General features: G+C 36.0%; 2 protein-coding genes across 3 annotated transcripts; one reads left to right on the top strand and one right to left on the bottom strand.

Annotated features, from left to right (window-relative positions):
• Nucleotides 1-13,341: 13,341 nt before the first annotated feature.
• Nucleotides 13,342-16,584, bottom strand: LOC113331355. The gene is made up of 6 exons (XM_026578069.1): nucleotides 16,563-16,584; nucleotides 15,454-16,132; nucleotides 14,538-15,230; nucleotides 14,296-14,391; nucleotides 13,582-14,064; nucleotides 13,342-13,384 (listed from the first exon to the last, which is right to left on the bottom strand). Exons 1-6 carry the CDS (start codon nucleotides 16,582-16,584, stop codon nucleotides 13,342-13,344), a joined length of 2,016 nt encoding a protein of 671 aa, XP_026433854.1.
• A 684-nt stretch (nucleotides 16,585-17,268) lies between these two features.
• On the top strand, nucleotides 17,269-20,689 carry LOC113331522. 2 transcript variants are annotated; one of them, XM_026578232.1, is made up of 9 exons: nucleotides 17,269-17,524; nucleotides 17,792-18,030; nucleotides 18,187-18,357; nucleotides 18,464-18,640; nucleotides 19,101-19,319; nucleotides 19,456-19,758; nucleotides 19,858-19,984; nucleotides 20,063-20,145; nucleotides 20,286-20,689. In XM_026578232.1, the coding sequence occupies exons 2-7, from the start codon at nucleotides 17,905-17,907 to the stop codon at nucleotides 19,927-19,929; spliced, it is 1,068 nt and encodes a 355-aa protein (XP_026434017.1). In that variant the 5' UTR covers nucleotides 17,269-17,524; nucleotides 17,792-17,904; the 3' UTR covers nucleotides 19,930-19,984; nucleotides 20,063-20,145; nucleotides 20,286-20,689. The 2 variants fall into 2 exon arrangements, with proteins under 2 accessions (XP_026434017.1, XP_026434016.1); XM_026578231.1 differs by having other exon boundaries at nucleotides 17,789-18,030.
• The last annotated feature ends 4,115 nt before the right edge of the window (nucleotides 20,690-24,804 follow it).

The following is a 24,804-nucleotide window of genomic DNA, read 5'->3' as shown; positions in this document are numbered from 1 at the left end:
TGAACTTACAGAAACTAAAGAAAAACAAAAAAGGAAGAAAAAAATGCTAATTAATTTACTCCATGAAAACAGTATAGTACAAATATATCGTAGCGTGATAGGATTCTTCCAACATCAGATATCATTACTTTAAGCATGTACTAAGATAAAATGAGTCGAAACCATGGAACATATAAGAATGGGATGCCATGGACTTCCAATGCGATTGAAAACTGCAATAAAAAGAAATTCTACAACGAATCACATTAATAATAATAAATTGTCAATAATGAGTTTCAGTGTTCGATTTTTCATTGTGTGCGCGAGAAATCGAAGAGAGTTTTTTTCGGATGTTTTATCCTGGGAACATCGTGACGGGGGAAGAGGTCATTGCACAAAACTTAGGGTAAAGACAAGAAATTCTTAATGAAGTAATCTGGTCGTGACTCAGCTGTCACTTTGTTTCTGTATTTAATCTGCATTTTGCAGAAGTGAAATCAACAATTCTTCCAACAAGATGATATAACTATCAGATCAAAAGTTTAAGGTAATAAACTAAAGTCGTTAAGTCTCGCAACAACGAAATTATCCCCTTATGGCTTACAAATTAGACGGGAAAAATGAACAATAAGTTTCGGAAATATTAGATAATCGTGGGTAAGAGAAAAGGAGTTTTTTTCTTCGAGCAGTGGTTGTTCTGATACTTAAATCACCCTCCTAATTCAATAATCCAAATTTTTCCTTGCTTCATTCTTCAATCTTTAGTTAAAAACCTATTATTAATTAATGTCATTAAAACTGATTGTAAACCATAGAGAGTTTGAGTTTGGCACCACCGATTAACATCCTTAGTAGCTCAGTGGTGGAGCAGTCGGTTGTTAACTGATTGGGTGTGGGTTTGAATCCTACTTGGGGATAATTTATTCATTCTGAATAAAAGAATTCAAAATGAAATGAAAGGGATCGCATTGCCCGTTAGGAGTAGGTAACCCATTCATGTGTTTATTTTGTTGCATTTTATCCTATTATATTTTGTTATGCATATTTGAGTTCTCTCGCTTTTGGAAAAGTGATCCTAGTCACGACGGGCTATTAGCTCAGTGATAGAGCATTTCTCTAATAATTGCATCTTTATGCATGGGTTTTGAGGACTATCAACCACATTAATAGTTAAATATGTTCATCAACAGCTAATCCGAAATTATGGAATATCTAAGGCACATTATCATTGTGTACTCTTTATGTTCGAATCGGAGTTTGAAATCAAACTTCTCCTTAGGACGATAAATGGGGAAATTCAATTGAAATACAATGTAGATCCAATTTTATATTCACTCGTGGGATCCGGGAGTACCACCGCGACATCTCTCTTCTCGAGAATCCATATACACACTTTATCAGCGTGTAGAAATCTATCTTTCGAGCATAAATTTAGGTTCATCCTAAATGAGATCTTCACATACCAAGAACTACGAGATTACCCCATATTGAAAAGGGTGATTGGCAAATCGTACAATTCAAGGCTTTTTTAATGCTTTTTAAAATGATGAGGTACCAAGTACACTATAATCTTTTCGATATAAACCTATACGATAGATATCTTGCGTGATCTAATATAGACATAGACTGTCAAGAAGGTGACAACTAAAAACGTCGGGGTACCAAGTACACCACCATCTTTTTCGTTCGACAACCTGTATAGGAAAAACCTAATACAATATCAAGCAGACCAACTTAATGATCCTTGACAATATGTATATAGAGTTTAAATCTCAACCTCTTTTCAATCATTATATATAAGACAATAAATCTGTGAACTTAATTGTTAAGAAGAATACTTAGACGATCTCAAAAATCAATATCCAAGATCAATCTAGTCGTATCCAAATAATCCAATTGGAATTCTGCCAAGTTATTAAACTTGTTATCTATCTTTCAAGATACGAATTCTACAAGAACAAGTCTCGTAATCGATCACAATAGATGGACGTATCTACTTAGATTGAATATGTACAACTTGCGTAAATCCAATTATAAAGATAAAAATATAATGTGAAAAAGGAAAAATACACGACACTAGAAATTTTGTTAACGAGGAAACAACAACAACAGAAAAATCTCGACCTCGTCCAGATTTGAACGTCGAGTATTATTAACCAACTACTTATACTAGCCTACTATCAGACTTTGGAATGGAATGTATATGAGTCCGAATCAACCCTCCAAGCAATTCAGTTACAACCGCGCTCCTTACGTCTCTTCAACCTCGCAAGGTTCTACGCACTTGATTCCCTTAGTTGACGTCATTTACAACTTAATAGTATTGCTTCAGCAACAGTGAAAACTTTTGATACCGATCTGCCTCTAACAAATAAGCCTATTTGATTTTCGTTTGGATTGAGATATTAAGGTGTGGAAATTTGTTTGTAATTATTAATCTAACAAACCTCACAAATCCGAAACTTACGTCTACCGGAGAGCAGCCTAGATTCTTAACCACCTCTTAAGAAAAATCTTCAAAAGATCAATTAAGATCAGCTATCAGATATCTATCCTGAGAAATCACAAAGTCTGAGACGAAGGGAACTTCTTGATTTATATTTATCTTGCCTGAAAGAGACTATGCAAATCTCGATAACAAAAAAACAAAATTAGGATGCACGAACTATCAAGGTAAAAGATAGTCGGACCTGGCTTTACGAATCCCCAAATTGAAGTCTTTTAGTTGTAAACCTAATTATGTTTCTCAGAGGAAACCTAGGTTCATAGAGGACGACTTCTAGATCAATTAGGACACTAAGTGTCGGGGATTGAATTTCTCAGTTGAAAAAGCATTTCTATTTATGGATTTCAAAACTGAGGATTGCTTAAAATTCAAGCTAAGATAAGTTAGAAATCAAGCAAACACTTTAAATTCTGAAAATACAATAGAGTAGTGTACACAGTGGGACAGTAGTATACAATAGAGTAGTATTTCCCTATCAATGGATCAGGTAATTGTCTCGGCCGTACTTTTTCTTAATATGGTTAAAATTATGACTAGTGCGAAATAATTGCAATTTGTATTCTCTCACACTTATCGATCTCCATATCATTTTTCACCATATGAAGTGGAACATACTCCGAAATCACGTGGAAGAAATTGACAAGGCAGTGGCAAAGACATAGTGGCTGGAGCATTGCATAGTTTTTTGTTCTTTTTTGTCAGGTAAATTTCCACGCCAGGCACAAAGTACATTTTTTGATTTTCTCTTTTTGGCAAGAGATAAATGTATAACTCATCTTTATTTATTTTTGGGTTCACAAGGAGTAGCAGCAGCAGCAGTTTAATGTAGCTTCCTCCTACTTTTGCAAATGATGCTACATGAAAAGCAGATTAAACTTAACAACTTACTCTTTTCATAGATTCTATAGAGTTTGAATACTTTGTCGAGTGAAGCAGATATTCTATGTTTAAACTTGCATGTTTGTTCATGGATGGGTGGACATCAGATAATCCAGAATTACTAGTGATACATGTTTAAACTTGCATGTTTGTGCATGGATGGGTGAACACCGTGCCAATTTCCCCAGAAACTGAAACCATATTTGAAAAACTCTTTAGCAGCTTCCAATACTCCTTGACCCGGCGGGCTTCTGTCAAGGTAGTCACTCCCAATCTGAAACACTTTCTCATCATAGTTGATACTCTTGACATTCCCATCAAGGATTTTGAAGCTTGGTTTGACACAAAAAGCAACCACGGCAACAAGATACTCATCATCGTCGGGTTTACTCAAAGAACCCTGCCTTTTCACAAGCGTCAAACCTAACATAGAGTTCAATCAAACAGAATTCAAGCATGACATCAACATTAAGCACATGATAAAATGAAACCAAAAGATGCAGGGTTGAGCCATAAGAGTTGGACTCGATAGCATATAAAATGCCACCAACACAATTCTCTTGGAAAGCTAGAGGCTTGATTACGAAGACACACATATCTTCCATGAGAAAAACGTCTTTCAAGTCCCTGAAAAATAAAACTATGAGCAACTGGAAAAGCCGAGCAAACTAAGAAGTCAGCTTATTACCTAGCAAGTCAGGTGAATATCATTCCGCGACAAAATTCAAAAACTCAGGATTGGCGCGTTGCCTTTCAGAAAATTTTTATTTAAAAACATACTGGGAAATCTGAAACAGTAACTTACTTTTTAGACTTGTAGGACGGATGTAGCTTTGATAATTTTTCAACTTCGTCCAGTGGGCCGTATGTTTGCTCCCCTGGAAGCATGAATAATATATGACCTTTCTACTAGTACGAAGGTCAAAGTTATCCTCAGAGAACCACAAATTAATATCCAGTTCCGCCTGCTTATCTGTGCTGGCGTAAACAGCCGCTGTCCTGTCACCATAGAAAGGAGATATATGAAGCATAAAAGGCATGCAGAGGCTTGATGCCATTAAAATGTAATAAAGGTCCTCCTGTGGGTGATGTGAACTACTACTCATTCTTGTTATCAGCTTACTTGTTAGCGGGAAGTTGCTTTTCGGATGTCAATTCAAAAACTTTATTAAAAGAGTTATTATTTCCCTCCATAATCAAAGCAACAACAGGATCAGAAATTATGTAGTTAAGCAATTCCCAAGGGGGTCGACTTTCATCCTCAGACACACGGTTAATAGTAACGAGGTGCATCATAGCGAAATCTTCAGTCACATGCATACATCTCATATCTTGTAAGGAAAAAGAAAAAAAGAAGACATGTGAGCATGATAACTTGGAAAAAAACACCAAAAAATCCCAAAAAATCAAAATAAACTTCTTATTAGAAAATCATTTTTACCATTAATCCTCAAACCAAATGCCTCCAATTTGGCACGAAATCAATATGCATTTCGGGACAACCTTGAACAGGAACGGACCCAGGAAGTATAAATTTTCTTTTAAGGCCCGGGCTAAAAGCTTGGTCGAGCAAAAAAATTTTTTTTTAGGCTTGTGGACTAGCAAGACCACCCGGGCTTGCCCAGGGGTAGGTCCGTCCCTGCACTTGAAGGAATATCATATAGGAAAAAAACGGTTCAGTCCAAAACCGCATAAAAAAGAACAGATTAGTCCACCCCGATCCAACCAGGAACAGATTAGTCCACAAAATGTATAAAGACGCTGTTATCCTTCGCAGGCTTTTAATAAAGCACACATGCAGCGAATGGAATCAGTTTTGTAACCGACACAATGAACGTGGTTGCGACATGTTTGCTTCAAAAAAGAAACTGAATTAAAGAAACTGCGGCGTAACGGACAAAACAATAAATCCATTTTAATTTTTTTGCAGACCAAAAGCAGAAGAAAAAAATCGGTTGAAATTTTGCAGAAAAACCCTAGAAATTTCTTCAAATTATTGAAAACATTTCTTCAAAAACCCTAAAATCTTACTAATCAAAATACCTAGATGATTGCAGTATCAGTAACATCATGTTGAAAGGAAAAAAAGTAGTTTCAAAGACAAACGCACCAACAGTGGAAGATTCAACATCAAATGAAGAAGAAATTTCATCAGTTGTGGTAGAAGAAAATCAAAAATCAACATCACCAAGAACGAGATCAAAGTCAGCATTAAAAGATTCAACACCAATTTCGTCCCCAACTCCATCAGTTGCTGCAGAAGAGATTCGGAAATCAACGAGATTGAAGAGATCATTAGAAGATTCAACATCAATTTCAGTACCAGAAAGTTCAAAAACATCACCAGCTAAGAAGAAATCTAAGCCTTCAAAGCCTTCAAATCCTCCAAAGCCTCCAAAGTCTTCAAAGCCTTCAACATCTGTTATCTCATAAAAAAGGTAACAGTTCAAGTACAGTTGTGTCTATTTTTGAGCAATTTTTATTCAATTTCTTGTACATGTGTACAGATCTGTACACCGCCATGTTGTTGCAGTAATTCATATCTAGTTCTATCTTGTTTTTGAGCAATTTTTGTGGGAATTGTTGTTGGTGTGTACAGATCTGTACACCACAATGATGTTGTAGTGATTCATGTCATGTTCTGTTTGTTTTAAAGATCTTTCTGTAGCAATGTACTGGTTTGTACACCAACATGATATTTCAGATTCATATGGCCTAATGTGTGTGTTGTGTCGTCACCTGTGTTTACCAGTGTACACACCTTCGCACCATCATGCTATTTCACCTTCATATGGCCTGTTGTATGTGTTGTCAACCTGTTATTTCATCTTCATTGATAGACGCATTTATGTGTCTAATATAGCCCAATTGTATATATTGTTAGTACCCATTTTTGTACTTATTATGGTATTTTATTTATTTGTAGGTGTTTTTGGAAAAAATAAGGTTTTGCGGTGAAAGTGAATAAAAATGTGGCATTTGGACCTCTGTAGACAGTGAACCGGAAGTACCCCGAAAGTATGTCGGAAGCGCCCCAGAAATACCCCGGAGGAACCCCGAAAAAAATGCGGAAAAAGTCCCAGAAAAATTACTAAAGGCACCCAAGTTTTGGATGTTTCCACCCCAATAATTTTATTTCAGCCCTAATTGCTATTGGCACCCCATCAGAGGATAGGGGCAACCATCTTCAAAATTCAAATCATGCAAATTGGCGGGAAAAATTGCACACAGCGAACAGATTTTTGACTTGAATTCTTGGGCTGTTTTAACGAGATTCAATAGCTGGAAACCATTGGGTTAGTCTTGAATGGAGTTAACAGGCCTGGTACGTCTGTTTTGATCGATGAACTTGGGCTAGAATAGCCGGACTGAGCTAAACAGAGAGACGGGAATATGGGTTCTGTTTTGGCAGTTACGTATGATAAAAGGAAAGATATGGGAGAAGATAACACTAGGTTTTGGTAGATATTCTCTCAGGATATTATATGACCATGTTGGGATAGTGTCGACATCTACAGACGCGTGCAAGGGAAGAAAATCGAAATAAAATACTCGAGAATATTTTCTTTCACTGCCGAGTGATGACAGGATTTTTGGAGTTATTGCGCATGATTTATCCCTGTTGAGTATAAATAGGTTTCCCTGGTTGCTAAGAAGAGGTATCAAGAGTTTTGGGAAGGTTTGGGACGCAGGGGAGCGAAGAAGAAGGATTTACAGCGATTCCCACCTGCTGCTGCTGCTGCCATTAGAGGACCTTGAAGAACACGAAGAACAGACTGTACGGAGCAGTCTTATTTTCCGCAGCATCAACAACAGCAGCTAAGTATCGTTGTTTTACAGTAGTACAGCTCTATCGTTGATTTGTGACGCCTTTTGTGGGTCGTAGATTTACTGTTTTATACTTTTTCACTCTTTTAATCAAATTTTGAGCATCAATTATGTATTTTGAGAACATGATTAATATGAGTAGCTAAACCCCAACACTGGGATGATGGAGGAAGCCGTTCTTTACGCATATGATAATTATATTAATTCTTTTTTGACTACTTTCACTTTTTATCAATCGATTTATGATTTTTCTTAATTGGTTGTGATATCGTATGATGATGTATGCTTGGTCGTAGTGCTTTTGATGCGTCATGCTAGTGATATACAATAAATATTCTAAAAATCTACCTTGGCAAGAATGAGAGTCCTTCTGATTTGAGCTATAATTGTTTCGAATAAATATATGCATTGTGTGAATGATTAATGGTGGAATCCTGTGTCCTAGTGTCTCTTGATCCTGTGACAAATATTGTGTATATATTTTTGTTTTAAAAATCTTTTCAAGTCCGAGAAACGAATCCCTTATTTATCCCTTAAAAAATACTACAACATTCATATGGACTAATGTGTGTTTTCTCAACATATTATCCCATCATTTTTTGTGATGGTGTACACATCTTTGCACCAGCATGCTATTTCACCTTTGTTTTGCATGTTGTCTGTGTTTTAAAGCTGTTTTTGATAGATTTTTGTATGAGTGTAAAGATTTGTACACGCACATTGATTTATGGCATGTTGTGTGTAAACAAATGTTGCTTTAGTTAGTTTTCTGTAGGAGTGTACACAGCTATACACCTGTATGATATGGTCCTATTTATGTGTACAGTGATATGATTTGTACTTATATGAGTATAATGAATGTATTATTCTTCTTGGTTCATTTTCGTAGATACCAACAAACCATATAGGTCAAGTTTCCATGCCTTCAGTGACTTTGTGAATAAAAACCTTGAGGAAGATGAAACAAAAAGAGGAAAAAAAGTATGGTTCACCAATTACCAACTAGAGAAGCAAAAAGAAGGACCATTCTGGATTGTTATAGATATTTTTGTCCACAAAAAAGCAGACCGAAAAGATGAGGAAGATACAAGTAAAAAGAGAGATGATATATGGACTAAGAACCCAAACTCAATTCTGAAAATTGTGAGACAGTACCGCCATGAAATTTGTAACTCAGGGGGACATTATTTCATGTTTGATACTACCAAGAAGAACAAGCAAGTGGCGGTAAAGAGTGAACCTGAGGATTTGTTTCTATTTTATGGGATTAAGATGGTGCTAATGGAAGTTGAAAAAGGGGAAGATGTAAAAACTGCAGCTGAAAAAAGATACGGTCCGCTGATAAACAGATTGACTCTTAAGAAACGAACTGAGATGGGGAAAAAGATGTGGAGGAGGAAATCGTACGTATCATGAAGCTAAACCCAAAGTCGAAAATGGAGATTGAAATAAATGCTGAATACTTAGTGGTGTTGTTTACTATGTACTTGTGTATCACTGTCTTTATTACCCAGGCAAACAGAAGTATGATTATCAAGAACCAGTTTGCACACTATTTTGAGTCTTTGGATAGGATGAAGAGAACTTGCTGGCCAGTTCATATACATGAGTATCTCATTGCAAGCATTAAGAAACATCAGGATTCACCAATTAAAGTTAATGGTTGTGTGCTTTATCTGTTGGTGAGTTTACATGTGCACACAGTTGTACACCTGACATATCCATTCACCATTTTAAATAATTCTGTTCATTGTGTTTGTTCCTTTCTCTTACATTTCTAACTATTCACCTATTTGTTAATGCAACATTGGTTTTCTGAACACAACAAAAGCATGAAGCCAAGAAATTAGGAAGGTGTGCCAAGGCTTCTTAGGTGGATCATCAGCGATGTCAGTAATACAATCGAGAAAGAACTGAATGATTGCATGAAAAAGGTATCTCAAAAAACTTTCTTAGAATAGTATATGTACACTGATATACACCTTTAATAAGGTGTACATGATTGTACATTGTTGATAGATTTTAAGAAAGTTGTCTTGTGTACAACAATGTACACTCTTACAACATGTGTAAAAAATTGTACACCTGTGATTAATGTTGATACTTTGGCATGTTTTCAGATACAACCAGGATGGGTGAAGGCTTATACTGATGAAGAGCGATTGCTTTTGGATGAGTACCGGAGGCAGAAACAAGAAAATATCATAAATAATGTGAAGGAAAAGTTGCGCATTTCAGATATGCGAAGAAAGGAGTTGCATGAGGAGCTTACTGAATTTTTGGATAGGCAAGAAAGGCTTCTTAGTTTCATTGAAGAGAAAATACTAAAAGTTAATGAAGTTGGTCTAATGAACTTGACAGAAAGACAAGTTAATGATTTCCGTAATAACACTTTGAATGAAATCTTTAAATGTGCAAAGGAAATACGACTTGAAACTGAGGAGGATGAGGAGATTGAGAAGGATAAGAAGGAGGATGGGGAGGATGTGGAGGAGCACATGGAAGATGAGGAGATTGAGGAGGATGAGGAGGAGTATGATGATGAGGATGAGGAGGAGGATGAGGAGGATGGGGAGGGGCACAAGGAATATGATGAGATTGAGGAGGAGGAGGAGTATGACAAGGTTGAGGAGGAGCACAAGGAAGATGATGATGGTGGTGATGACAATGACAAGGAGGAGCACAATGAAGATAGTGATGTGCATGATCATAATTATGATGATAATAATGATGATGATGGTGATGACAATGACAAGGAGGGTAGCAAGGGTGGTGATACGCATGATCATGAGAATGACAAAGAGGGTAGCAAAGGTGGTGATAACGAACACGGAACTGAATCTGAAAGGAATGAAGTTCCGTCTGAAACTCCAGAAAAGCAAAGGTACAACATCAGTTTTTTTAAATTTGCAAGTCATTTCTTTTTTTATGTGTGTACATAGTCGTACACCAGTGTGTGAAAGCTAATAACTTTTCAAAACTTGAATCTTTTTGGCACTCATTCACCAAAGACCAATGAGGCAAATGAATAAGAGGATGGCAAGGATGGAACAAGCCGAGGAGTTGAGTCTGAAACTGGTAACAAGCCGAGGTATATGTGTAGCTCGCATTTCTTCTCATTTTCTATATATGTGTACCAAGATGTACACCTTAGTGATTTCTTATGTGTGTGTATCAAGATGTACACCTTAGTGATTTCTCATTTTCCAAAAAAAATTGCATTTTTTTCAGCACTCTTCTGCCAAAGGAAGTTGAAATCGCTGAAGGTCAAACTGATGAAATTGACAAAGTAGCTGGGTATGAAGCTGCTAACAAGCAAAGGTATAAAGAAAATGATCTCAGCTTATATATATATATATATATTTTTTTTTTGTTGTTGTTTTTAGTATGTGTGTACAAGGATGTACACCTTTATGACTTCTTCTGAATTTGTGTACATACCTGTAAATTGGTGTAAAACTCTGTACACCATTGAAAATTCTCATAAAAATTTCATTTTTCAGTACTTCAATGCCAAAGACAAGTGTAATCAATGAAGATAAACAAGACCAAGTGAACCTTGATGACCAGAATGTGATGGATGGCACTCGAACAACTGAAATTGATGAAGCTACTATAATTGTAGCTGAAGCCATATGTCAGTTGGATCCTAAAGAAGTCCTTTTACTCACACAAGGAGAAGAATCACAGAATGAGACTTATACATCAATTGAGGACCTTCTAGATAACTTGTCTGAAACTGTGTTCGTAAAGCTTGAAAAAGGTTGTTACAGAACGGCACCATCTGAAGTGAAGGAAAAGATGGCAACCCTGATTCTCCACGATTGTCCAAGCTTTGCATTATTGAGCCAAGAAGATCCAAAAGAAGAGTCGTCGCAAAAATCATTATCCAATGAAGATGTACGAGAAAGGATCATTGAAGAAGCAGTGCAGTTCATTCAACAAAATCCTAGTGAACTTTTTAGCATCCAAGAGGTAGAAGAAGAGAAGACGACTCCAGTGAGGACAAGAGTAGGGAGACTGACGGAAGCAGAGATGTTGAAGATACAAGCCGCTGGCAAGTTGTCCAAGACACCACAAAATAGAAATGCAAAAAGAAAGCTAGATCCTGATTTCACTGCCGAGGGTAAAACCAAACAAGTTGTGATAAAAGAAAATCCAAAAGGCAAGGGGATCAAAGAGGGACAAGAACCAGGATATTTTGCGCCAATAAAGAGAAAGGGAGATGTATATTGTCCTCACAATCCATTGCCAGATGTTCTTCTATCACCACTATACCAAGCTATGCAAGCATGACAGGACAAAAAAAGGGTACAAAAATTCTTTGACTACGCAAGCCTGGAGTAAGTTTGCAAAACGCAATGATTGAATATTATAAAAAAATTTATGTGCACAACTTTGTGCACCATGTTAACATTTCCTTTATGTTTCCGCAGCTCTGTAGCTTGGAAACTAACAAGCCTGGATGATCCAACAGTCAAGGAAGATATTTTGATTGCTGGAAGAGTACTTCGTGAACTGATGTTCAACAAATATATGAACCAGGAGGTACTCCAGTTCTACATCCATCGACGTAGAAGAGCATTTGTCAGAGACAGCATTCGTCCTCCAGATGGCAAAAAGTACCTGAGCTGTGATATTATGAGTCCTGCTGCATGTGTAAGTTTATCAAAACAAATAAGAAATGTCATGTATAGTTACTTTAATATGTATTGTGTACATAGTTGATTGACATGGTGTGTTCTATGTGTTCTTATATTTTTTTAGCTGTGTACATTGACATACACCAATATGCATATATGATTGACACATGGTCTGTTAAGTGTTGATTATTAGATTTATTTAGCTATGTACATAGATGTACACCAATATGCATCTATGGTTGGCACATGGTATGCTTATTCTTGATTGTTAGATTTATATAGGTGTGTACATAGGTGTACACCTGTATATCATACGTGGATATACGGTTTGTTTTCAGGCCTGCAATGTTTGATTTGTTAGTTTTCTGTAGTAGTGTACATGCTTGTTAGTTTTCTGATTAAGGTGAGCCTAATTAATTTTGTTTTTTAACAAATTATTAATTGCAGTACTATGTCAAGTATAATGTCACCAGCGAGGTGGAAAAGCTTGTGGTTAATTTCATACGGGACATGCCTGAGAACCTGGAAGTTCTTGTAATCCCTATCAATCACTCTACAGATCAAACGAGGATGGGATTGCACTGGTCACTTTGAATTTTGATTTCGAAGAAAATGAATGGAAATGGTATAACTCGTTGCACTCAGAAAATGAGCAGTCATATCAAGACGATGCAAAGCAACTAGAAGCTGTGGTACAAGTGGAACTCAACAAGAAGAGAGCATTGAAGGGTCGCCCACCTATAGAAGAGCACGAATTAAATATCATGCCATGCCCTTCACAAGGAATCAACCCGAACTGTCTAATATATACTTGTTACTTTATGAAACGAAGTATAAAGACAACAAAAGGTATGGAAAAAGGTCAGCAGAGGGAAGAAGACATTTATCAGTAAATGAGATCAAAATTGGTGGCCAAGATGTTGACAAAAGGAGGATGGTATGAAAAGGTGTGGGATATAGCAAAGGACGAGGAGCATAATCAGTGGCACAAGACTACAGGAAAGCAACCATTGAAGAGGAAGAAGAGTTTTTAATCTTCATTCAAGATCACTTTCTGAATTTCTTCTAAACATTTTTAATCTTCAGACAATTTTTTTAAATTTTCGGTGTCACTTTGTTTATGACTTATCTCTTTTCAAATTTCAGTTTTTATCAATTTGTTTGACTTATCACTACTAAAAGACCTTGAATTAATATTTTTATTAGTTTCAATATTAATGTTACAAGTTTATGACTTATCTCATTCACCAGGCTTTGAAATATTAAGGTGTACTTGATTGTGCACAGTTACTGACAGAGCAGAAAATGTTTAGAAGGTGTACATAATGGTACACATGTACTGACATATTTTTATACTTGATCAAAAGTATAAAAAATGAAACATAAAAATATATTACTAAAATTTGTATAGCATGTAGAACTGAAAAACATGAGAATTCAGCATAGCAAAAGTAATTACTAATTATATATAGATCGGAAACATATAACATTACTGGGCAAAATAGATTAGAAGCATCCATTGTACACCAAGGTGTACATAGTGGTACACCTGTAAAAAGAAAGGTAAGAAAAACAGAAGTTTGCAGGAAGGTGTACATAATGGTACATATGTCCTGGCACTAATTATCCACGCCAAAAGAAAATTGAAAAGACAGAATCTTTGAACAAATAAAACATAGAAAAAATCATCAAAACATGGGGCAGGTAGCTCTGTTATGGTGACCAAGAGTGAAGCACTTTGTGCACATCATTTTCCTCTTTTGTTTCTCAGATGCATTCTTGAAGCGTTGTGTTCTTCGTCTACCCGGTGGAGGAACAAGAATAGGAACAATAACCATATCACTAGGATCATAAGACTGCGGCTTGTCATAATTGGGGATTGGCAAGATGATCTCCAGGTATGTCCTGTTGTACCATTCGGTGGTGAAGTATGTCTCAACAAATGAATAGATGTCTTCTATAGTAGCTTGAATGGCGGCACAAGCATGAGCACAAGGAAAACCATTCACTCGCCACATGTGACATGTACAAGTTTTCTGCAATAGATCTACAGAATGAGTCCGGGGAGACCTGACTTCATACAATCTTTCCATGGACTGAACAACAGTCCAAGTACGACCAATGTCGATGTTTTCCTTTAGTAAAGCCTCATATTCAGGAGTGGGCCTAGTGTTGAATGTTTCCAGACCTAGTATCCTTCTCTCAGACATTTTTTCCATAACCTTCAAACTAACATAATAAAAACACAAAACATAAAATCAAAAACATGATCCAGAAGGAATACGGATAAAACATGTGTACATTGTTGTACACATTAAGGAAATCCATGTGTACAATAATATACACGCAGTTGCAGAATCACAGATGAACACGTGTACAAGTATCTACAGAACAAGCAAATCCATGTATGCAATAATGTATACATACTTGCATAAATAAAAAACTAAACATAAAACTCACCGTATCGCATCGAGAATAACAAAAGCAGTCAACTTTTTGAAAGGAAGAACCCAGTTGTTAAAGGACTCGGCAAGAGTTGAAGAGTGAGCACCATATCTGCATACAGGGAAAATGCATTTGCCATTTCTCCTTTGGAATAATCCTGATATAGTTAGCAACATGTCCAGCTCCAATTGCATGCATTTTCCTCAAAGCTTTCTTCAAAGTTTGCTGGTGTTTAAGAGTATGCATCTTTGTAAAACAAATCAAGAACGGGCTTCGAATTCGCATCACCCGATCCAGTGGGGAGATTGCATTTGATATGGTAAAAGCAATAGCTGTGATGTGAATTAGGAAAATATTTTGGAATTCCCTGCAGAAGTCCTTCATGACGATCACTAAGGAAAACAATCGAACGACCATCGACAACATGTTGAAGATTCTCCAGAAACCAAAACCAATTATCTTTGTTTTCAGAAGAAATAATAGCAAAAGCAAATGGGTAAAACTCATTGTTTTCGTTGATACCTGTAGCAGCCATAAGAGTACCCATGTATCTACCAGTAAGGAAAGTAGCGTCCAAGTAAATCATGGGACTGAGATACCTATAGCTATGCTTGCAAGCACCGTAACAAATGAATATCCTATGAAATCTACTGGTTTCATCCTCAACTTCAAACTTCACATAGCTATCGGGATTAGTTTCTTTAATTACTTTGACATACCAAGTAAAATCGCTATACGACTTCTCGTCATTGCCATATTGTTCTTCAAATACAACTTCTTTCCCTCTACGGGCATGGTGATACTTAATATTGGACCCATAAGTTTTCTTGAAAAGTGACATGATCTGTCTGGGTTTTAAGCTAGGATCACCCTGTAAATTGTCAGCGATCAAATGCTTGACTAACTTGGTTGTCACCGCAGGACTCTTGAACCTCAAACCAACACCACAACTATAAAAAAAAACTGGAATAAGTAATGTGCACCACAATTTACACCTAATAAGATCTCAAAACCAACACTATGAACATACACACAAACCAAGCAAGAACATGTAATTTAAGAGTACAACAAGTACAGTGCACTACAATGTACACATAAAACAAATCTACATATATAAGATGCACAATTTACACCTAAAGATAAGTAATGTGGACTAGTATGAAAACCACTAACCTTTGAGCGTTAGAATCTTTCAGCACGAACCGAGAAGTATCACCATTCACAGGCCCAAAATGAATCCTCCAAGCACAACCATCTTCTTCGCACTTTGCAGTAAAACGAGTTTTGTCATTTTTAAGAATATCAATCTTGTGACCAGTAGCCATATTGAACTTATCGACAACAATCCTAACAGCTTTAACACCACCCATGAATTCTCTACCAATCTCGTCAAATACATAATTCCATTCATCGATAATAAGAGGCTTCCCCTTGTCTGCATCATGATCTAACACCCTTACCATCTTAGGACTTTCGATTTCACAAGCAGACTTAGAACAAGAACCAGAACTACTGCTGCAACCAGACTTAGAACCAAAACTTCTGCTACAACTAGACTTAGAACGAGAAGTATGATTCGGAATCATATTCACATGCAAATAGACATCTTCATTATCAATAAGAATCATGAAACCAATTAAGCTTTGCAGTTGTATATCACTTGTCACAAAAACTAATTGAGCATTGTCCATATACCTGAAACATATACTCCCATGAGACAAATACCTCCAGTGCTTGCACGCTAAATGCTTCAGTTCTTCTACGGTTATTTTAGTATTAATACGAAAAACAGCAGAATGCTCACCATGATTCAAAACAACATTAATAAACTTGTCAGGCTTATTTGGTACCCCTACATATTACAAAAGAAATGATTATAAACATCTGAAGCTTCAATTTCATACAACCTAAAAAGTAAACAGTGTACATGAAAGTATACATTTAAAAAATGCCAAAAACATCAAGTACCAGTAAACCTAGATAAAAATACTCCATCAACTAAGCTCCAGAATCTTACTGGAACAAAAATAGAAGACTAGGATATAGTATCAGTTCGATTTCATATCATGCATCATAAAAATATCAATATCAAGTAACAAAAATCGAATTTATCTAGTATTAACAGTAAATCATCATCATCGCGAGAATCAAAAGCTACTATATAACAAAATATCAAATAAAGATCATACGAATTGATATCATCAACTCATAAACTCAAAAAAACTAAACGTCAGAAACAATACCTAAAAATTAGATTGAATTACAACCAAAAGAAAACTAACCCGAGGTTGAATTCGGCTCCATTAGCAATCAAATCCAATCTAAGCTCTACAAATCTGATAAATCACCTCCGAATTCAAACCTGGAACGATCTATCTCTCACTCTGTAGTTTCTTCAAATTCGAGATTAAGAATTTTCGACTCTAGAACTGGATTGAACGTAACCTGAGTTGAAATATGATGAAGAAACGATTAAATCCTTACTGAAACTGTAAAATCGCCTCCCAAATCATCTCAGGCTGCATCATGTTTTGAATTCAAGTTTCAGGTCCAGAAAATTCGATTTCAAAATCAGGCTTTATATACCATAAATCGTTCAAGGGTAATTATGGTATATGGGAAACCCGCAAAATCGGGACTCGTCCGTGAATTTGGACTAACTCGTCCAGGTTTGGACTAATCTGTTTTGGGCGGGATTTTTTTGGACTAGACTGTACTGGGCTTCTGATGGATGGACTAGAAAGTCCAAAGCCCAGTAACTTTGGGAACAAATGTCAATTTCTACGTATCATAATACCATGCGTAGGAAGTGGCTCACCACGTGTCAAGATACATGTCATCTTGTTACTAATCTAGCAGCTCATTCTAGCCTATACCACTAATAAGTCTGAAACTGGATAATGTAAAAATTATCGAAAAATTATTCTCTCCTCTTTTATTTTGTTTCTTCCCTTTGTCCCCATATTATACTGTCCTTTATCCCGGCATTTTTGTGTGGCTTGGCTCCAAAAGCTGTTTAAATAGCAAAAGTCTTTAAAATTTTCTCCTCTATTCCCCTCTCCGGCTCTCCGTCGAGATTCCGCAAACTTATTTTTAGGGTTTAGCATAGCTTTTCATAAAGAGAGTAACGCAACAGTTAGTTCAGTATTTTGAATCGTCACCTTGAAACCAGATCCAAAGTATGAATCATATCGCGATTTTGTGGAATCTGATGTATGATGTTCTGTTTGCGGTTCTGAATTAGGTAAGCCAATCTTGATCTTAGTAGTTATTTCCGTCTAGTATGAGATTGCATCTTAGGGTTTTACTGATTCTAATTGTGATGAATAGTCCCTTACTGAGGGAAACTTTGATGATTTCGTACAACATTTTCTTCTAGTATATGCAATTTTTGCCTAGTTTGATAGGCTCATCCAAAACATTTGTAAAAAGTTTGATGGAATTATCATCATTCTCCTCGCAGTATTCGTTAATCATTGTTTAATTAGTGAGAAAATTACGTGTGCAGCAGAACCACTGATACTAAGTGTGGGAAGGACTGCCAATTTCCAAGGATATGATGGATTCAGAAAGGTCAGGTCAAATTAATTTCTTCTTTTGGAAATTGCTTATCAATTCCGATCGATGCATGCAAGGTGGTTATTCAATTTGAATTGGGCTGTTCCTTTATGCTTGGATAAAGATCTGTGGGTCGCAAAAGAAAGAGGGAGGAAGGCTCATGTTATGGAGGGACACCTGAAGATGCTGAGGGTTGGGTTTTATTGGTTTTTTTCTTCATTTTTTTTGTCTTTTCATTTATCTCAAGTAAACTTCAGAGACAGTTTCTAACCATTTTGCTATACAGGGTGTGCAAATTTCATCATTAAGCCTATAAGTTTGGGTTTTCCATGCTTTGAAAACTTGTAGGTATCAGAGGATTCACGTCAATCACTTGAGAAGATTAGCACAGCTGCAGTAGAATGTAGAAATCTCTGGAACAATAAAATCTCAAGTTCTGGAAATCTGGTGCCACTGTCTGAGTTTCAAAAGCTGTTAGAAAGTCATGGGCTGTTATGGCACAAGAATATTGTGTCTGAGGTAAACATATAATTCAAGTTTTGTTTGAATCTATAGCGCTTCTCGCCTTTAGTTCCATCTTACTTCATGATGCCTCCTGATGGGTATATGCTGAAATTCTTCCCAGAAAGGTGTGGACGTCACTCCTAACCAATTAAGAAGCCGGATCGATCGGAGGCCATATGATCTGTCGCGCTTGCTTCCAGATTTAACTTCAGAGTCACTCTGGGAAAAAGCAACTGAAGACTTCTTCAAGGTGTGTCGTATATGTCATGAGCTTGAAAGAAATTTCAACCGAGAGCAGGTAATTTCCACCACCAGAAATTGCATCCTTTTTTGTAGTGAATTTGGTAGATTTTCATGGTGTGTTCTGTCTCTTCATAGGTTGGACAGTTAGCCTCTTTCCTTGAGTACCTCATCATGATACAAGGAATTTGTGAATGCAAGGGTAATTTTCCTTCTGTTGGCTTGGTGGATTTTTTAAAAGCCCAAACTATAGAATAATGCAATCGAACAGATAAGAGCAATATAACACAGATTTGGATCTAATAGAACAAATTGAGTCTAGGTTATAATAAAAACTCTGTCCAATACAGATTCTAACAAATACTTGTGTACCGAATTATTAAACCCTTCTAAAAGAAAGAAATGCCCTTTAATAGAATGGAAACTAGTAGTCAATTGTCCCTGCACCATCTTCTTTGCTGGTGTCGTAGAATTTGAGAGTCTAGTATCCTTATTTTATAAATGAGTTTCTGTTGCAGCAATTGTTAGGTAGGTCTTGTGGTCGCAACAGTGACTTGGGAGAATTTCCACCAGCTGAATGTTCCCATGTTTTTCTTCCCTCGAAATCAATGAAGCAGTTGGTTCTTTCAAACATTAAAAGATTAGATCAGTTGCACTGTGTTCTCCAGCGGAAAATTGTTGGTAAAAGTTCTGTTACAGAAAAGCTGATTGGTTGTTTTTACGATGTACTCAGTAAGGTATGCATGATATTATTCTTGTGTGTCTTCTGTTAGGCACTTGAGCTGTCTTTCTTTATTTTATTTTATTCATCTCTTTTGTACTTAGTTACATGTTTAATAGAAATTTGAAGATCAGAGATTGCTTCTTTTGCAGGGAAAAATGATCGAGAAGGAATATTTTGATGGTTTAGAGCATAAGAACAAGTTGCTGCAAGAAACTGGCAGTCTTGTTGATAATGAGGTCATATCTGAAATTGAATTTGCCAAGTCTGTCAAGAAAACGGTAAAGCAGATTGATGAAGCAGTTCAGAAACTAGTTTCATTAAGGGATTCTATTCTTTCTGAAGACTCGCCTCACCGAAATATCGCTTTATGGAGAGTTCTATATGAATCATCCTTGGTGAATCTTCAATTGGATCTTATATATGAAAACCTTGGCGGAACAATCAAATTCGGGGTATGCATTTTACTTTATTAGTTTTCCTCATGTGTCATTTTGTACAATCATCTTCACATGGTAGTACCTAAATTTGTCGTGGACGTGTTCTTTTTACAGGTCAAACTATTAGATAATGCTCAGCCCAGATACTCTGACAGATTTGAATCAGCTTCATGCGTCAATTGTTAAACTAATTGGATCTTGTAACGGAGTCTTACTTGACTTTTTAGCCATGCACAAAACAGTAAGTACTATCTTAATCTTGTTGATTAGCATCAACCTTTTGCTCTACCTACTTAAAAACATCTGTTACTTATGGTAGGTGGCAGAAGTGACTTGCATGATAGCAGAACGCGATGTAGTTTTACAACTATTACTGGTAGTTTTATTGGCACTTTAGAAGAGGTAATATAGTTTATTACAATTAGTTGTATTTATCAATATTCAACATTTTCAGCCCGACCAAAGGCAGCAGGAAGTTGTTGTTGTTTTTTTATGGCCGCACTTCTTGATTTATTTGGTTTTCATCTTCTTTTTCTCTACAGGAGGGCCTGGATTTCTCGTTTGAGGAAGACGCGGATATTTGCGATGATGTTAAGGATGACGATTATGACTGGGAAGAGCTGTTGTCATGTATGTCATGTCAGGGGGGGTTGCTGATAACTTTGATGACGGCTTAGAGTTTGATTAATAGAGCAACAATCAAAATTCATGGCAATACACTGATGAACCTAGATTTTGCTCAATGTAAAGCTTCTAATAGAAGAGCCTGCTGCCTGCTTTGTGGTGTAAAGAAAACTTTTACTCCAAACTTTGTGGTTGTGGAGTATATTTATATACAAACACTGACTTTTTTTTCTTCTTTCTTTTCGTTTTATAGATTAAATAATTGAGCATCCAAATTGTAAAAGGCTTTTCAGGTGTAATGGTTGTGTGGCTGGTTATTTTATTTTTTTGTTTTAGTTCACTTGATTACATGCAGTTGATTTTCTATTGTGAAGTAAACCAAAATTTTCAACATGGTGTTTGTGAATATTGGTTGAACAGTGACGGCAGCTTGAAAGAAAATCTCGTGGTTGCTAGTAGGGGTACTAATTTGCTAGGAAGTATATCCATGTATTAAAAGTGGTTCGTGTCTTATAAATTTTTGGTACTCCCTAACAATCCTGTACTAGCAATGTTGGAAAATTGTTACAAGGAGAATTGTTTCACCGGTAAATTGTGAATTATTTAAGTATGCGCCTGCATTAAGTAATGATACCCACCGTGCATCTCTCCTGTATTGTGTGTGGCGTGTAAGTTATTAGCATCTAGTTATGTTTTCTTTCTAGTTATTAGCATCTAGTTATGTTTTCTTCCTTTTTTTTTTTTTTTGTAATGGAAATGTATTAACAAGAAACTAGAGCCTTACAAACCTGGGGAAGGCTCTCCCCATAACATCATCAAGCAAAAAAGGAGATAAAAAGTCAGGGGGTTCTGAGACTAGTTTTCAATATACATATCATTAGCAGCTTTTTTGAAACCTAATACTATCAAAAAAGGAAGACAACTTAGACAAGTATCTAATGTCTGGGACTAAAACATCAAAAAACAAGGAACTCTCAATAACTTGATTATACAGATTTACAATAATTTGAGAGTCACTTTCTACCTGCAGTTTCTTTATACCTAGGTCCATAACAAGCTTTAAACCGTTTCTAACTGCCCAAAGTTCCGCCAGATTATTGCTGTTATGATATATATGCTTGCAAGAAGCAGCCATGAAATCCCATCATCTCTGCCAAAAACTCCAACACAGCCTGCACTTCCTTGATCATTTGAGGCACCATCTACATTCAATTTTATACAACCATCAGAAGGAGGAGACCAATTAACATGAATAATTTGTTAGGGTTTGTACTATGATTGGTTGCAGTGGCTTGAATATACTCCAGAGCTGAGTTATAAGAATTTTCAACAATATGCTTCCAAACAAATTGAGACCCTGTAAAAACTAACTTGTTTCTTGCCCACCAAATGTTCCAAAGGATAAAAGGAATTATGATATCCCAGCTGACAATATCTTCCTTTGCCTTGGAGTGAATGACATTAAGAAACCAATCTAAAGAAATATTATTCTCATGAATAACAACATTATAAGCTTGTCTAATTGTATTCCAGATGGGCACAACCTTGTCGCGGCTATAAAAAAGATGGGATATAGTTTCCGTCTTCTTTAAACAGAGAGGATATTGATCAGTAATATGAAGACCTCTTTTCACAAGATTAGCTCTAACAAGAGTTTTCTGATGCACCATAAGCCAGAGAAAATGTTTTATATGAGATGGAGACTTAATTTTCCAAAAAGAAGACCATTTCTTATTGAAGTAAGAACTATTAAGTTGTGATTCACAGAGCATGTCATAGCAACTTTTCACCGTTACCTGGCCATTACTAGAGTAAGGCCAAATCATCCTATCCTCAGAGGTACCTAAGCAAGAGATAGGGATTGCCTAAGGCTGCACAGGAACCGAGCCGAACCGACGGACTGTCCCGTAACCGGTGGAACCGTACCTGATTTTGTACCGAACCGAGGAACGGGTACATGTACCGGTCCAAAAAATAGGAACCGGCCTCTGGGAGGTACAGGTACACGGTCCTGACCTAGTCCCGTGCTGAACCGTATCGTCTGTACCGATTAGTAGTAGCCGTTAGATTTAGGGGATGATAGACCAATAATAACCGTTGGATTAAGTGATGGTATATAAGCAAACATTATAGGGCTAGGGTTTCTATTCTCAATTTCGTTTATTTTTTTCTTTCCGTCTCTCCTCTGTCTCTGAGAAGGAGAAGAAGTGAAGAACTTAGTTGGATTAATTTGTCTCGTTGATTGATATTGGTTTATGTCTCAGTTCTTATTAAGAGGTAATCAGATGTTGCAGATATTTTTTTTTCAATTTAGGTTAACGTTTCTTCTACTCTGCATCTTCTTGCCTGTGTACCTCTCTTTCATTATTATCATGTTTTCCTTGATGATTCGTGAATAATCAAAACAAAGCTTCGATGTGTAATCATTACTTTTGTGAAGTTTTGATTTGAATCTTTTGATCTAGTTCATGCGACTTCAAAATCTTATTTTGGATTCGATTTCGCACCATAAGACACTTAAATATGATTCTATGAATATGAATATGGCTGTCTTTTTTTTTTTTTCAATTTCTTAATTTTCTTTGTTTTGTTTTCTCCAAATGTATCTGATTTTTTAGGGTTTCACTTTGACAGGGTAAGAGTAAGACAAAAGGAAAAGAAAGGAACTGAACTGGATTAAGTATCAATCAGATTATCTAAGGGAGTGGAGAAAGAGAAGGGAAAGGTTAGAGATTTGTTGTTGTTTTGGATTATTCACCGTGTAGTGCTAATCTTTGAATGGTAATGGTGATGTTTTAGTAATAAAATTGCAGCCTTTGGACTTGCAATGTTGTGGATTGGAACGATTTGAGAAATGAGTTTATTAGAATTATCAATTTGAGTAATTCTTTTTCTTTTTGTTAATGAAATTAGGGTGTTAGTAATTGTTAATGAAATTAGGGTGTTCTGATTTCTTTTACAACTTAGATTGATGAGTTAATTGTTGCTTAATTCTTTTCTTGTTGCTTGTATGAGTGTTGATCAAGTGTATTGTTGTATGAGTTCTTAAGTTGTAGATAATATTTATTTGTTTATCTGACTTGATCAAGTGTATTGTTGCAGGTAATCTTGATTAGTTGCTGAAATCTGTTATTGGACTAGAGACAGGGCATGACAACTAGTTGCTCTTATTGAGGTTAGCATTTTACTTTTTTTGTTGTGTTGTGTCATGTAACTCATGTGTGTAGTTTATTAGTTTGGCACTGTATAGTTTACTGAGGTTATATGGAATTTTTGTCAGTGACGGATGCATCAATATGGCGCCATTTCACTAGGAGAAATGTTGAAGAAGCCACTTGCAATTATTGTGGAAGGACTTATAGGGCTAACATCTCCAAAAATGGAACTTCTGCCTTGTGGAAGCACTTTAAGAGATGCACCCACAATCCTAATCATAACACTAACAGAGCTCACATTATTAATGCTTAGAACTTATGCAATTATGCTTAATGCTTAGAACTTTGATGTCCTTAATGTTTATGAACAATGTCTTTAATGTTTATGAACTTTTATATGTATGATTAATGATTATATTTCTATGAATTCACTTTTATTTTCAGTTCTTATTTCTTATTTCCTTTGAGGTTTTATTTTCAGTTCTTATTTCTTCTTCATTTTATAAGTATGTATGAATGCATGTATGCATCAAGTTTCTTATTTAATTTTTCAGTTCAGTTCTTATTTCAGTTTTTATTTCATTTCAGTTCTTATTTCAGTTTTTATTTAATTCCAGTTCTTATTTAATTTTTCAGCACTTAAATTTGATTTCTCAGTGCTCAAGCATGGATGCTGATGATATTTTTCAATGATGTTGTAGTAAGATGATTCGTTTACTCAGATTTGTTGAGAATTTGTTTAAGACTTAATAAAGATAATAAGCAAAAATATATATACACAATTTGTCACAAGATGAAGAGACGCTAAGACGCGGGATTCCACTACTTTTCATATTGTTATGGTTCAGTCATTAACTCTATACAATATAGCTCAAACAAAAGAAGTTGTGACTCTACTTCTTTGCCAAAAATAGATTTCGTAAAATATTATTTGTTAGTTAAAAGCATGACGCATCTAAAGTATTTAGAACTAAGCATGCTGCATCTAAAAAAATAACAAATAATTAATAGAAATCATAAAGAAATTAAATATATGCAAAAAGTCAATAAAAGAATTAATTCATTTACCACAATCATGTAAAGTTTCTTCCTCCGTTGTCCCAGTGATGGGGTCTAGCTCCGCATGGTGAAAACACACTCAAAAGAATTTTTCATTGATCAAAAAGGTGTTTACAAGGAGAAAATGGAGAAATAATTCAAAATCGGGTTTGTAACAATTATATTTGTTACAAACCAGAGAACGATATAGAGGGTGTGTCACTGTTACTGTTGCTCTAAAACT

The sequence above is a fragment of the Papaver somniferum genome, unplaced genomic scaffold, assembly GCF_003573695.1.
Source record: "Papaver somniferum cultivar HN1 unplaced genomic scaffold, ASM357369v1 unplaced-scaffold_125, whole genome shotgun sequence".
In the NCBI taxonomy this organism is placed as follows: Eukaryota; Viridiplantae; Streptophyta; class Magnoliopsida; order Ranunculales; family Papaveraceae; genus Papaver; species Papaver somniferum.
Note: the sequence above shows the minus strand (reverse complement) of the source record. Positions and strands in the feature narration are given on the sequence as shown.